Here is a 14,628-nt window from a genome sequence, read left to right on the forward strand (position 1 = left end):
GCAAGTGGCCATCCAAGTTACAACAGTTGGTCTCTGTTTGCCTGGAATAACAGAGGAAGGAGAGTCAGGAATAGAAGGAAGAAATGGAATATGTGGCTAATTGCCTCCATGAACAACCGCCTCCCTTTCCATGAGACCAGAGGAAGTGGATAGTGCTTAGCTATCATTATTTAACATTTCGATCACAGATTCTATAGAAAAACCCTGATCAAAACGGGAAAATTCAAAACAGAATTTAAAATTCTGATGGAATCTAGACTTTCTGGAGCCACTGAGGCTGGATGAACCCTTGAAAGTATTGCCTTGAGATAATCTTTAAAACTTACACCAAAAATACCCTCTAAAGTCTTCTTTAAACCAAACAGTAGGTTAGCTTAACTAGTAAAGAATGGCTGCCTTGAGCATTGTGCTCTTTTAAGATCTCTATGGGAACAAATTGACAACAGTAACTTGAAAGATTAGATAGGGAACGTAGTGGCCAATGAATTTATACTAATGGAGAGGAACAATTCAGAAAAGGAGGGTGAAAATGATTGCATGGCTTGAAGAATGTAATCAATGTCACTGAACTGTACATGTAGAAATTGTTTAATTGACAAATGTTCTGCTGTGTATATTCTAAACAAAAACAACAACAAATAAATAAATGAAACATCATTCTGTAGAGTCACATTATGGTATATATGCCTACTGCTGGCTTATTTTGGGAAAGCTAATTTTGATAGGGGTGATAGGGGTGGGAGGAGCATGGAGTCCTCATGGCATAATGGTTAAGAGCTAAGGCTGCTAATCAAAAGGTCAGCAGTTCAAATCCACCAGCTGATCCTTGGAAACTCTATGGGACAGTTCTGTAACCGGACCCTAGGAATGCCAGTGAATTTCCGTTAGTCCTTAAACCAGCCCAAGCTAGAGTTTGTCCACCCCCATGTGCAGAAGGGCCAGCTGTGACTGCTAATTGACTTCAACAGAAGATGCAGCAACAGGTAGAACGAATCAGAAGGAAAATCATTACCCAGACCCTATTCTGAGGCAAGAGGTCTGACAAGAACTATGTCACCTCCTGTTTCCTGGCCGCCTTCTGGAATTTTTTCTCCCTAGTATGCCTGTGCGGCCGCCATCTTGCTGCCCAAATCACATGTAAGCCCTGCCTCCCTGTAGCTTGGTGAGTAGGATCTAAGGAACTTCCTCCTTGCTCTGCTCATTGCAGTAAAGTTACTTTCTCTTTCTCAAAGACCAGTGTCCAGATAATTGGCAAGTCTGAGCGCTCCAGACAAACACCTACCTTCTAGCATTCAGCAACGGTTCTACTCTGACCTATAGGGTCGCTATGAGTTGGAATTGACTCGATGGCAAAGGGTTCGGGTTTTTTGGAAGGAGCATGGCAGGAGAACACTGGAGGAACTGTAAATGAGGGAGAGATCTTCCAGTTCTTGTATGCTACTACATGTTGTTGTTGTTAGTTGCCATGGAGTCAGCTTCAAATCATGGTGACCTCATGTACAACAGAACTAAAACATTGCCCAGTCTTGTGTCATGTTTACAATTGTTGGTATGCTGTGGTCCATCTTTGTGGCCACTGTGTATTTTGAGTGCCTTCCAACCCAGAGGGCTCATCTTCCAGCACCCAGAAACATTCTGTTGTGATCCATAAGGTTTTCATTGGTTAATTTTTTAAAGTAGGTCACCAGGTCTTTCTTCCTAGTCAGTTTTAAGCTGGAAGTTCCACTGAAACTCTTATACCATGGAGGATTCTGCTGGTATTTGAAACACCTGTAGCATAGCTTCCAACATCATAGCAAGATACAAGCCACCACAGTACAACAAATGGACAGACAAGTGATGGGCTACTATATGGGGAGGCATTATTATACCTAATCTATAGTTTGTAAAATGGAGGTTTTGAGAAGCTGAATGAGTTGACGGTTACTATACATAAATGGTAAATGGTAGAGTTAGGATCCCAACTCCGTCTGACATCAGAATCCATATTCTTAACCACTTCTAATATTTTGAGGTACCAGAGGCGTCAGCTTGATTTTATGCCATTTCTGCCTTCCTTCTCCACTCCGCACCCCAAACACATCACTGAATTCTTTGAGGTGAACAGGGTCACTATGCAAAACACAATCACACAGCTTATAAATAGGGGTCACTGAAAGAGAAGACAGTGTTGGAAAATGAGACAAAAAAAAAAAAGGTCACAATATTTAAGACAAAGTAGTTCAACCAGATCACTGAGATACCACTATGTAGCAGGATGCAGCATTTTTATTGTAAAAGTCCACAAGTTAGGCAAATCCTTTGTGAAAAGATTTTCAAATGCATACACAGGGAGAAGCTGATAATTAAGAGTTAAATTATATATATTAGATATTTGTATTGCCAATACTATGCACACATTGGAAAGCTAGCTTTTTAGAGTGTCCCTATTACAGAACACATTTTTAACTGACAATAGTAACATATTTCTCACCATTGAAATTTGCCAACAACTCACCCAAAAAGTCAACATTTAATATCTTGAAAATTAAAAACAAGAAAATAATTCATTCTACTTACATGTGTTTGAGGTTATATACTAGCGCACTGGTACGTTAAGGGTTTGTAAAATTGGCAGCCAAATGTGTTTCAAGATTCGTCCAGATGACTTGATGATGACTTCAATGGTTTCGTATTAACAAAACCACTTTTTTCTTTTCTATTATTTTCAGATTATAAAATCTATACTAGCTATGACTAAGTTCTGACCTAGAGCAATGATGGCCATAAAGAAGAACTGGCAAAGGTCAGTTTCTAAAGATAAAGATGCTGGATGAGTACATGAAGATGAGGCTCAACAGATCATGTTTGAAGTCTGGGACAATCACTTCATTTAATAACAGTGTGGTCTAATGAGGCCACAGTCATAGGCTAAATCTCCATGAAAGTCATTCATTTGTTCTTTCATTATTTTATTTAGTCCTTCAGTACATTTTTTTCTTCAAAAATTATCAAATACTACATTCTGAACACCAGTCAGGTATGAATCTTGCCGATGCCTGTCATATGTCCACAAGTAGAATTATGGATGAGTCAGGACAGACTCATCCACAGCCCTGGGAAAATGATACACACACAACTCTAATTATGCCCTAGTAGAGTCATTTCTAGCCCTGGTGGTGCAATGGTTAAGAGCCTGGCTGCTAACTGAAAGGTTGGTAGTTTGAACCAACCAACCACTCTGAAGGAGAAAAATGTGCCAATCTGCTTCCTTTAATATTTACAGCCTTGGAAACCCTATGGGGCAGTTCTACTCTGTCCTATAGGGTCACTATGAGTCAGAATTGACTCAGCGGGGATGGGGATAGAGTCATTTTTGTACATGAACTTAGGACATAAAGATTTATTTAAAAAGAAGTGTGTACTTTGCCTAAAATAAAATTTTGATGATGAACATAAATAGCCAACGTTCTTTGGATCCTTCTGGTTATTTCTGCAAGATTAAGTATCACTTGACAATGCCTACATGAAGAGATGAATCATTGGTTCCAAGTCAGAACAGAGAGATTCACCAGAGCATTTCAGGTGAATTCACTTTAGACCACATTTATTGAACACTGACTGTGTGCCAGGCACTATGCAAGGTGCTGAGGACCCAAAGAGAAAATCACAAGGATTCTGTCCACAAGGCACTCACATCACTAGAAGCATATCTTGATATGGAGAATATGTCTTATTATGATCTATCATTATAAAAGGATGAAAAAATAGCGGCAAGCATGTACAATTGTTTTATACTCTATTTATGAAAATGGGCATATTTAGAGGTGACAAATATTAATTATTCAGTCTATATTTTACTTAAAGCATTGTAATATGTCATACAAATTTTAAAAATAAGCTATTTGAATCCCCATGCATGAAGGAGAAGGCAGCAAAAATTCCTCCCTCCAATTCCAAATCCAAACCCTTATAATTACATTCATATTCTTTTATAGCCCAGAGACACAAAATAAAAGACAATACTTTATGATGATAACTTCAGTCCATTTATTTTGGCTCTAAAAAGATGCATGCATTAAACCTGAAGCATTCTAAGTTATTGAAATATTTACATCGTTGTACATGTGATATGAGGAAAATTTTCCTCCTATCTTGGGATAGAGATACAATAGATTTCTAGTCTAGGTTTTTATATTTAAAGGGAGTTATGATTCTTCATATATACAGGAAATATTCTATTGGGATCAAATTTACCACAACTTGACCTGACGTGAACATAGGATACATTTCCTGTGCCTTTCTCATTTAATTGTATTATGAATTGAGTTAGGATACCACCACCGTACATATTCATGGATTTCATTATTTTAATTTCTATACTTAAATATTATCTTGTTGGCTTCAATGTTCTTGCTCTAATTTCAGGTTGCTTTGCAGGTTTCATACACAGCGAACATTAAAGTTCAAAGTAAATTAACCAAAGGAGAGTTGGGCACAGACAATATGACATTAACACAATTTAGCAGTTAGGACAAAAAACAAAATTCATATCATTATAATCCATAGAGGAGATTATTTTAAGTGGACTTAGAATATCTTCTCTCCATGAGATTCAGTGAATAAGACCATATCAATATCCCCCCCTCCTCTTTACAGGTAAAGGTAGGACACCCAATAAACCAGATTGAACAAGCAGAAGGCAGTGGGGAAGAAGATCCGAGCATATGAGTCCATTTTGGCAATACGGATATGTATCCTTCCATGTCTCCAAGCCCCTGTTCGGCAGTCTTCAAAACAGCAGAAAAAACTGGCACAGTCCTTGCCATCCAGACACTCATACCCATATTCTTCGTCTCTCTCTTGAAGATGTGTGGCATTGTTCATTTGAATGGTTGCTGATCGTGGGCGGATATCAATGGTAGGGGCCTGAGACAAGGGTGGGGAAGGGGAGGGACAAGAGTTAGTAATACTTGATAGATCTTAGAATATTTGTCCACAATGTCACCAATGTGAATAATGGATCTGAAAATGGATACTTAGGAAACTGCTATGACATTGTGATCTACAATGGTGAAATTGAACTTAGAAAGAGAGCACATTTGCCAATTTCAAATTTTGAGCTTAAGCAGTGCAGCTGAAAATAATACCACCAAGCTAATAGCTATAGCAAGAAGATTGAACACCAAAAGAACTCAGGGTTTAAAGATTTAAATCAAACAACTACATGGCATTTTATTCTAGTAGCTATTAGATGTGAAGTTAGATACATGAAGGCATTTAATGGTGCTGCATGTGAGTGGAACAGAGAAATAAAAATGCGTCAATTTAGAAATCAACTTTCGTGTCATGCTTTCTTATACGCAAATGGTAAACTCCATTACATTGAGCAAATACACTGTTAATAGAAAATGTTAAAAAAAAGAAAAAAGAAAAAACTAACTACATATATATATATACATATATATATATATACCTGGAGGATTGCCAAGTTTATACCACAACAGTCTGATTTATGTTTTAAGGGAATATAGTATTTTACCTAACATTCACCATCTAGAAGTTTCAAAATGTCAGCAATGTTTACCTACATGTAAATGAAAATTCATAAAAGATATACTACTATCTAGCTGTCAATCTCTTTTTAACATCTGAGAAGAAACTAGTAGCAATTAAATGTATGCTAATCTAATCTTTGCCGCCAGACCAATTATGAAATTGCTATAAAATTAATTGATTTATTTAATGTTGCTTTGGGTGAGTAAGTTTTAGGTTAATATAAACACAAATCCTAGTGTCTCTGAAAAAGTCATCAGAATTCAACTGAAAATAGAAATGTCGTTGTCCAATAGGCCCAGTAATCACCTTAAAAGGAAAGGATGAGTGTTTTAATGTAAACCCTTTCAAAGAGAACATTGTTCTTACAGAATTGAAAAGCAGAGTTCATACCAAGAAATTATTAAATTTACTTATCAAAAAACAATCCCATTTTGAGTTAGGATTGACAGAGTTAAATTTTAGTTTTCAAAGGTCAGGTATATAGGCAGAGCCAGTGAAATTGGGTCCTATTTTCATCTGAAAAAAGAAGGTCAGTCTTGGCTTTGATATTTAAAGAGGACCTTTTTACTAATGACACCTCACAGGGCTTATAGTGTTTGAAATTCATGTAAGTCCAAAACATCTGTAAATTAGTGTGGTATTGGTGAATCAAGTATAGAAATCTGTAAAACTTCTATCCTTCATGTGTTATCTCTAGTACAATGCTTAAATGTCTATTCACAAAAAGAAATAAATAAATAAAACACCATGTAAGCGTTAATAGTTAAAGTCAGCAGTTGCATGCAGTGAATTTCCATTCCAAAACATTATACCTTGAATGAAAACATCCGAAGAAGCTTTGGGTTTGTAGACAGAAAAGAGAATAGCATTTTTTTTTTTTTAATAAAAAGAAGGGAAGAAATAAAAGAGAGAGAGAAAAAAAGAGAGACAAAATAAGATAAATTAAAAATACATTTTGAAAACATAGTGAGATGAACTGAAATTATAAACACAAAAGGACAGTACTGAGCTTGTAATAAAACATATATCTAAAGTTGCAAAATAGAATTTTGTGATTTCTAGTGAAATCCTCAAAAAATTAGTCCAGAATTACCTGATTGTAAAAGCTACTGTTGTCCAATCGTGAGGAAGCTTATTAGTGCCTGTTTATAGAAATACTATGATGGCATTTTCTAAAATTATCATCAAGGAAGCCTTAATACAGGCAAGTTTTGACACAATGAGCCAAAGGGCATATTAGCTGGAAAAATTAAATTTTAGCTTCTCTTTCAAAATTTAAGCTCTTGCTTGCTTTGATAAATTACCTAATTAGATTAAAGAAGGAAATGCATGTAATTCCCAGGTAATTTTATTTTTTCAGTTCCCTTAATCCCCTTCTCCTCTGCCTTCTCTTTGTCTTCTGCTATCTCCATGTCTCTAGATTAAGGGATCTAAGTGTTTCTATCTCTACAACGAGATTCACTCTTCAATGACATAACTGTTGAAGGGAGTCAAAGGGCTCTTTCCAAATAATTCTTCAGAGCTGATGTGAAAGCTAGTCCTCACCTCACATCCTTGTTCCTGTGAGCAGGTAGAATAATGCCTAGTGTGAATAGAACCATCTTCTCTGAGGAAAGTGAAAGCGAAAGAGGAGGAGGGGAACAAACAAGAAATAACATGACAAGGAAAGTAAAGAAAAGAATAGAGAAAATGGAAAGACAGAGAGAGGCAAAACAGACGAGGAAGGGAAGGACTGCATAAAGCATAACAAATATTTGAAAAATTAAAAGATAAGCATTAAAAAAATGAATCATTAAGATTGGTGCTTCTTTCTTTACCTGTTACAAAGCATAACATTTTTTTTAAAAAAAGGGCCACTTGTATAATTTCACTGGGGTTCCTGAAGATGCAACCTAGACTCAGCTAGACTCTCTTGGAGTAATTCAGCCCCCAATGTCCACAGTTCAGAGAGGTAGCCACTCTCATGGCCCTTACAGCAGAAGACCAGGAAAGGCCGTCAATCCAAGAGCATAGGGAAATTCCTTTTGCCCCGTCTTGGAAGGAAATGAACCTTAAATTTCCTGGGGGCTCCTGTGATCCAGACATTTTGTTCTGATAGATAAATGGGTAGCTATGTGCTCTCAACATCGACAGTAAAAGACAACTACTTTATACATTTAGTCTCTGTTAAAAGTTTGGTGGCAAGCTGAAGTCATCTTACCTGTTTCCAAATCATGCAGACACTGAAATTAATCCAGACTGAGAAATGTAGAAATCATGAACATCAACCATCATCATCAGCTACTAATAGTGAGAACTTTCATGTGCCAGGTACTCCACAATGCTTTTTACCTCCATTAACACATTGATTTCTCACAGCGGTCCCGTAAGTTAAGTATTTTTATAACCATTTGATACATGAGAAAACTAAGGCACCGGGAGGTTAAGTAAGTTGCCCAAACAACAGGCGAGCCATGTGTCTTAAAAACAAATCAGATAAACTTGGAGTATGAAATCAATAGAAGTCTTTTGGTGGAATCACACACATACACACACACAACAACAACACACACACATTAAATTATTTGCAAAAGTGTGGTCATGCTTGAAAGTTCAAGAACCTTTGTCTTCCTATTGAAATATCTTGGATGAAAAGTTTAATTTAAAACATCAGTAATTTTAAAACATTATATTAAGGGTACCAGGAAGATGAAAATCAATGAAACCTAGTCTAATAGCATCTAGGAAATGGATGCATTTCCCAGCAGTGGTTACAATCCCCATGCAATGGGGAGAGCAGGTAATTGCATTTGCTTCACTTTTATAACTCACAGGACACATCGATTGGGAGAATCTGCCTTAGAGAATCAGTTCTCTCCATAATGGAATCTTATGGCCAAACTCACACTTTCTATTTTTATCTTGATGCCCAAAGTGCTGAAGCTTACCCTACAGATAGGCTAACAAAAATCAAAGCCAAACAAAGCCAGGTATTCTTTCTACATCAGATCATCAGTGGCCTCAAAGGGAAATACTACATACAGGGTTTTTCTTCTTTTTGTCTTTGTCCTTGCTTGGTTTCCGGTTGCTGACAAAATAATGCAGGGTGCCATACTCCACCAAAGCAGAGAAGACAAAGATGAAGCAAACAGATACAAAGAGATCCATCGCTGTGACATAGGAGACCTTGGGGAGCGATTTCCGGGCAATGGTGCTGAGGGTGGTCATTGTCAAGACAGTAGTGATACCTAAACAGAAGGAAATAGAGCAGAGCATGTGAGTACATCAGCAAGTCAGGCAACTCGTCACTATTGAAACGGAGCTCTGTTTGCAATTTTTGATAGCAGCTTCGGTACAGGGAAAGGAGGTGTTATGGACTGAATTGTGTCCCCCAAAAATACGTGTTATAAATCCTAACTCCTTGTAACTATGGATGTAATCCCATTTTGGATTAGAGTTTTATTTGTTATGTTAATAAGGACATATCTTTGTAGGGTGTGTTTAAAGCTAATCACTTTTGAAATACAACAAGAGCAGATCAGGTACAAAAGCAAGCAAGACAATACAGATGGAGGAAGATAGATGTCACACCACATGAAGATCGCCAAGGAACTGAAGAGTAAAAGCTAAAAAGAAAAGAATTCACTTAGAATTGAGAAAGAAAGCTTTATTTTAGAACTGCTGCTCTGAATTCAGACTTTTAACCTCTTAAACTATGGAGAAAATAAATTTCTGTTCATTATAGCCATCTACTTGTGGTATTTCTGCTATAGTAACACTAGAAAACTAAGACAGGAGGAATAAGTGGAATTCAGTCACTCCTGTCTACTATGTACCAGCCAGGGAGACAGGTACTGGATACATACTGTAACTAAAATGCACATTGTCCCTGCCCTCAAGGAGCTTATATTTTAGTGGGAGAGGTGCACTATGAATCAAGTATACAAAAAGTATAATTACAAATGTTAGTATGTGGCAGGGAGAATAGCGGGGATGATGAGAATCCTAGAATCTAGGAAGGCTTCCTTGAGGATGTTTATGTTTAAGGTAAAGTTTAAAATATAAGAAGAAAACAGTTGTTTTACTATTAACACAGGAAAGAATTGAAAGGAGGATTCTGAGGAAGGGAATCCTGAACCCCTGTTTATTCTGTGAATTGTTACAATACCTGACATCTGGGGAGGGGCAGGAGGATTGAGGTGATGTTGGTGAAATAGAAATTATATAATGCAGCACATTAAAAGGGTTTGTATTCTTTTCAAAGTGCAAGGAGAAATCATTCAAAGGTGCTAAACAGAGGAGGTGTGTGTGTGTGGGTGACATGGTCTAACTGATGAATTTTTTAGACCATTGTAGGATGAAAATTAGTATCTCAGAAGTAACATAATAACTAGTATTTCCTGAAAACTAAGCCCTTTAACAAAAAACAAACTCATTGCTGTCGAGTCGATTCCAATTTACAGCAACCCTACAGGGCACAGTAGAACTGCCCCATAGGGTGTCCAGGTCTGTAATCTTTACAGACACAGACTGCCACATCTTTCTCTGGCTCAGTGGCTGGTGGCTTCCAACTGCCAGCCTTTCGGTTAGCAGCCGAGTGCTTAGCCACTGCACTACCAGGGCTCCTGCTAAGCACTTTAGGTGCATTGTGTCTTTCAATCACCACAGCAGGTATTTTCACCTTGATCTCATAGACAGGAAAATGAGGCTAAATGATCAGCTCCACATTCAACAGTAAGTAAAGCAGCAGAAGGATTTGAGCACGGAAATTGACTATCTGATTCCAAAAAAACACCCTTATGTTACTCATTGTGCAATAGAAGTCAAGCAAACCAGCCCTCCACAATGATTGTTTAATGACAGGGAACAAAGCTAAGATAACCTATATGTATCAACCAGAGAACGAACCGTAGCTTTCCTTCTGTAAAAGCTGTGTTTCTTAGATTTAGTATGAGAATGAGTTCTAGCTCCTGCTGTACAGACTTAAGTCATCTTTATAGTCTGGGCCTCAATTTTCCCATCTGTCAGACCATATCGTAGCAGGCCTACCCATTTCTTATCCTTCTGTGATTCTAATTTGGCATTTCCTATCATGACTGGAAGCATCATTTTGTACTCCAGAAACCACAGGCCCTTACCATCTCCAGTTTAGTAACTTACATTTCTGATGTGTATGTGGGGGGTGGGGGGGTAGTTTCCACCCTCTAATACTGTGAAATGCTGATAACTGCTGACCAAGAGACTTCCAGGGAGCTATCAGCTTCCTTTGCCCCAAATGGAGATTCTGGGAAAACTTAGAACAATAGGAATCAGGCACAAGAGACTTGGGGAACAATGGGGGAAGGAGGCTACAAAGCAGAGCACCTGTGGATCTCTCTAAGTCGTATAGGGTTGCTATGACTTGAAATCAACTCCAAGGCATACGATAAGAAGAAGATATGAGTAACTGATATAGTATGTAAATATTAAAAAAAAATGCATATTTCTTCTGGATCTCTTAAGTCTTGATTCCTCAGAGTCGTTTTTGAGGGGTTTAGCTATGTTTCAGAGATCATGTGGCTCTCTTAGGTCACTTAATCTTAACAATATCATGTTTCTTAAGTGCATTTTGTGTTACTGAATTCCACACAAAAAGAAAAAAAGGGTTGGTTGAAATAATTTTAAATAAAAGAATAGACTTAAATGGAAGAGGGAGGTCATCGTGGGAACTATAGTTATAAAGGTTATAGCCTTTTCCTATACTCTTAATACAGAGTATGTAATAATCCATCTCCTTTTCTGGTCTCAATACTCCATGAGGGACAGACAAGTCATCTGTCTTCACCAGCGTATCCCTACAGTTGAGCAAACTGCTGTCACTCATTAAATGTTTGTTGAATGAATCAATGAATCAATGAATAGTGTATATATGAAACATAAAAAAGCCTCAACCTACATTTGAGAAGTGGAATGCATATTGACGACTGGTGGGAGATCTTTTTAATGCAAATAATAGTAGCTAACATTTATTGATTTCTTCCTTTGGTCAGGCTTTGTGCCAAGCACTTTATATATTATCCTCTCAATGGTCCTGTGAGGTAAGCATTGTTATTCTTTTTTTACAGGTGAGATAACTGGACACAGAAAGATTAAGAAACTTGGTAAATTAGCAAGTGGTAGAGATGTGATATGAACCTAGGCAGTCTGACTTCAAATGTTATGCTTTGAACCACATTGTTATATTCCTCTCTAAAAATAGATGAGGGCATTGGTAGTTCAGTGGTAGAATTCTCACCTTCCAGAAGATAGACACAGGTTTGATTCCCAGCCAATTTACCTCATACATAGTCACCAACTATCTGTCAGTGGAGGCTTACGTGTTGCTATGATGCTGAACAGGATTCAGCAGAACTTTCAGACTAAGATGAACTAGGAAGAAAGGCCTGGAGATCTACTTCCATAAATCAGTCAATGCAAACCCTACGGATCACAATGTTCTGATCCCAAACCAGTCATGGGGATGATGCAGGACCAGGTGGTGTTTTGTTTCATTTAGTTGTGCATGGAGTCGACAGGAGTTGGGAGCTTACTTCAAGGCAGCTAACAAGAAGAAGAAGAATAGGTACATTAAAAATGTAGCATGAAATGTTAGGCAGTGGGAAGTTATTACAGACTCCTGACTAGGGATGTGATGTGAGTCTGAGTTATATAGTCATGGTAGAACCTTAGGAAGGTTTAAGTTTTTCACCCACAAATGGAGGTGAGTAGAGAGGGAAAAACAAACAAACTCATGGGCTCTTACAAAGATTAAATTAAATAACATGCATAAAGTTAAAGTCTCAATAAATGCAAAGTATTATTATCACTTATTTCAGAGAAGAAAGGTCTGCTTCTCCAACAAAAATGCTTCTCTTAGCTTGTCTATGCATTAATTCGTGTAGGAGTTCTTGGTTATACCTAATTACAGCTGATATTTTTGCGGAGAAATTAAACACTCAATCGGCACCTTGAACTTCATTTCAGATTCAGGCCTCAAGCCACACTTGGCCTATGAGACGTGAAAATATGACTATATACCAGAGATGAGTTCACTTAAAAAAATTAGTATGTGATAGTTTAGGGGAAACAAATTCTGACACGTAAGTCAAACATTGATCTAGCAAACTGCGAAGATGTTATTTAAGCTACATGGAAGTTCATCATAAACATGTAAAAGCGGAATGTGGAAGAATTGCTTCAAGATATTCTCAAGGTTCTGACCTGAGAGAGAACTGCTATGACATCAACAATAAGGACAAGAGAAGTGGTGGTTTTAACTCATTGATCAGCCAGCAACAAGACAGCCGATGTGGTTTTTAAGTTCAGTTTTGCTAAGCAAAGAAATGAGACTTCTCTTACCTGAGGTAGATGAAAAATAACCATTGCTTTCATCAATTTCCCAAATCTTGGCATGAGGGACGTTAACTCACCTCAAATTACTTGGGTGAAAAATACCAATATATATTTTCATCTTTCCATTCATCATCATTACACCATGATTGAACCTCATCAGCTACTACCTGACCTGTGTACCAAACTACATTCAGGTGTTATAAGCAACAAGCATACTCTTTCCCATGTCCTGGTGGTCTGTGCTCAGAACACAGCCAGAGCACCCAGCCATGCAGTATATTTATCTCACTCATCAAACAACATGTCTCTAACTGTGTTCTATGGCTATAAGCTTAAAGACTGCAGGTGTTTAAGGTCATCAGGTTTAACTCTTGATTCTAAACATTGAAAAAGGTAATGGGGCTCAGTAAAATCTAGGGCAATATTCTACAGCGTGACTGCACATTGGAATCACTTTGGGAAATTTAAATAAAAATCCTAACACCTAGGCCATGCCTGAGACAAATTAAGAATCTCTGGTGGTTGGACTAAATTATCTGTATTTTTTACGATGGCACGGTGGTTAAGCACTCAGCTGCTAACCTAAAGGTTGATGGTTCAAACTTACCAGCAGCGCCATGGGAGAAAAATGTGGCAGTCTGCTTCCATAATGATTACAGCCTTGGAAGCTCTATGGGGCAGTTCATCTCTGTCCTATAGGGTCGTTACGAGTTGGAACTGACTCGATGGCAACAGTTGTTTTTTTTTTTTTTAGTAGTGATTTAAATGTGTAGCTAAGTTTGAGAAGAACTGATATAAAGAAGTCAACGATGCAGCACAGATAGAGGAACTGGCTCAGGCCCACTCCCCACCTTACCCCACAAATGGCCTCATACCCAAAGCAAATCTATGTGCCATTAGCCAAGTCAACAGACTGGCTGTGTGACCTTGCGCAAGTCATTTTACCATGCAACACCTCTGCTTCCTTAGCTCTAAAAATTGTGATAATAATTTTTATCTTTATCACGATTGCTTCATGGAATTGTTGTGTTGAGTAGAAACGGCATGAAAACCAGATTTAACTTGCCTGACATGTAAATGATCAAGAACTATTCTTTTTCTTTAAAATTTTTATTTATTTATTTTTAAATTTTTTTATTGGACTTCAGGTGAAGGCTTACAGAACAAATAGATTCTCATGAAACAGTAGTACACATATTGTTTTATGACATTGCTTAACAACCCCACGACATGCCAACCCTCTCCCTTCTTGACTTTTTTTTTTTTGGTGAAAGTATGCATATCCAAAGATACACCATTTCAAAAATTTCTATACTCACAGTTCAGTGACATCGACTATGCTCTTACAATTGTGCTGCTATTCTCACTTTAGATGAAGGTTTACAGAACAAACTAGTTTCTCATTAAACAGTTAGTACATAGGTTGCCCTATGACAATGGTTAAACTCACAACACATCAACACTATCCTTACTCAACCTTGGGTTCCCTGTTACCAGCTTTCCTGTCCCCTTCTGCCTTCTAGCCCTTGTCCCTGGACTGCTATGCTTCATTAGTCCCATTTGGTTTTATGGGGCTGTCCACTCCCCGGCTGAACGGTGAACCTCGGAAGTGACTTCACCACTGAGCTAAAAGGGTGTCTGGGAGCCATACTCTCCGGGTTTCTCCAGTCTCCTTTAGGCCAGTAAATCTGGTCTTATTTTGTGAGTTAGAATTTTGTTCTACATCCTTCTCCAGCTCTG

The 14,628-nt window shown here is 37.8% G+C and overlaps 1 protein-coding gene across 2 annotated transcripts in view; it reads right to left on the reverse strand.

Annotated features, from left to right (window-relative positions):
* Positions 1–4,518: 4,518 nt before the first annotated feature.
* The window catches only part of GABRG2 (gamma-aminobutyric acid type A receptor subunit gamma2), a 141,368-nt gene continuing 131,258 nt past the window's right edge, over positions 4,519–14,628 (reverse strand). The window contains exons 8-10 of one of the 2 annotated variants that reach the window (XM_004371229.1): positions 8,560–8,765; positions 6,351–6,374; positions 4,633–4,908 (exon numbers count right to left, since the gene is read on the reverse strand). In XM_004371229.1, coding sequence (XP_004371286.1) covers positions 4,633–4,908; positions 6,351–6,374; positions 8,560–8,765 — 506 coding nt within the window. Of the gene's footprint in view, positions 4,909–6,350; positions 6,375–8,559; positions 8,766–14,628 lie in introns of both variants that reach the window. The other variant, XM_004371230.3, reaches the window with a different exon arrangement.

Source organism: Trichechus manatus, unplaced genomic scaffold (genome assembly GCF_000243295.1).
Source record: "Trichechus manatus latirostris isolate Lorelei unplaced genomic scaffold, TriManLat1.0 scaffold00011, whole genome shotgun sequence".
NCBI lineage: Eukaryota > Metazoa > Chordata > Mammalia > Sirenia > Trichechidae > Trichechus > Trichechus manatus.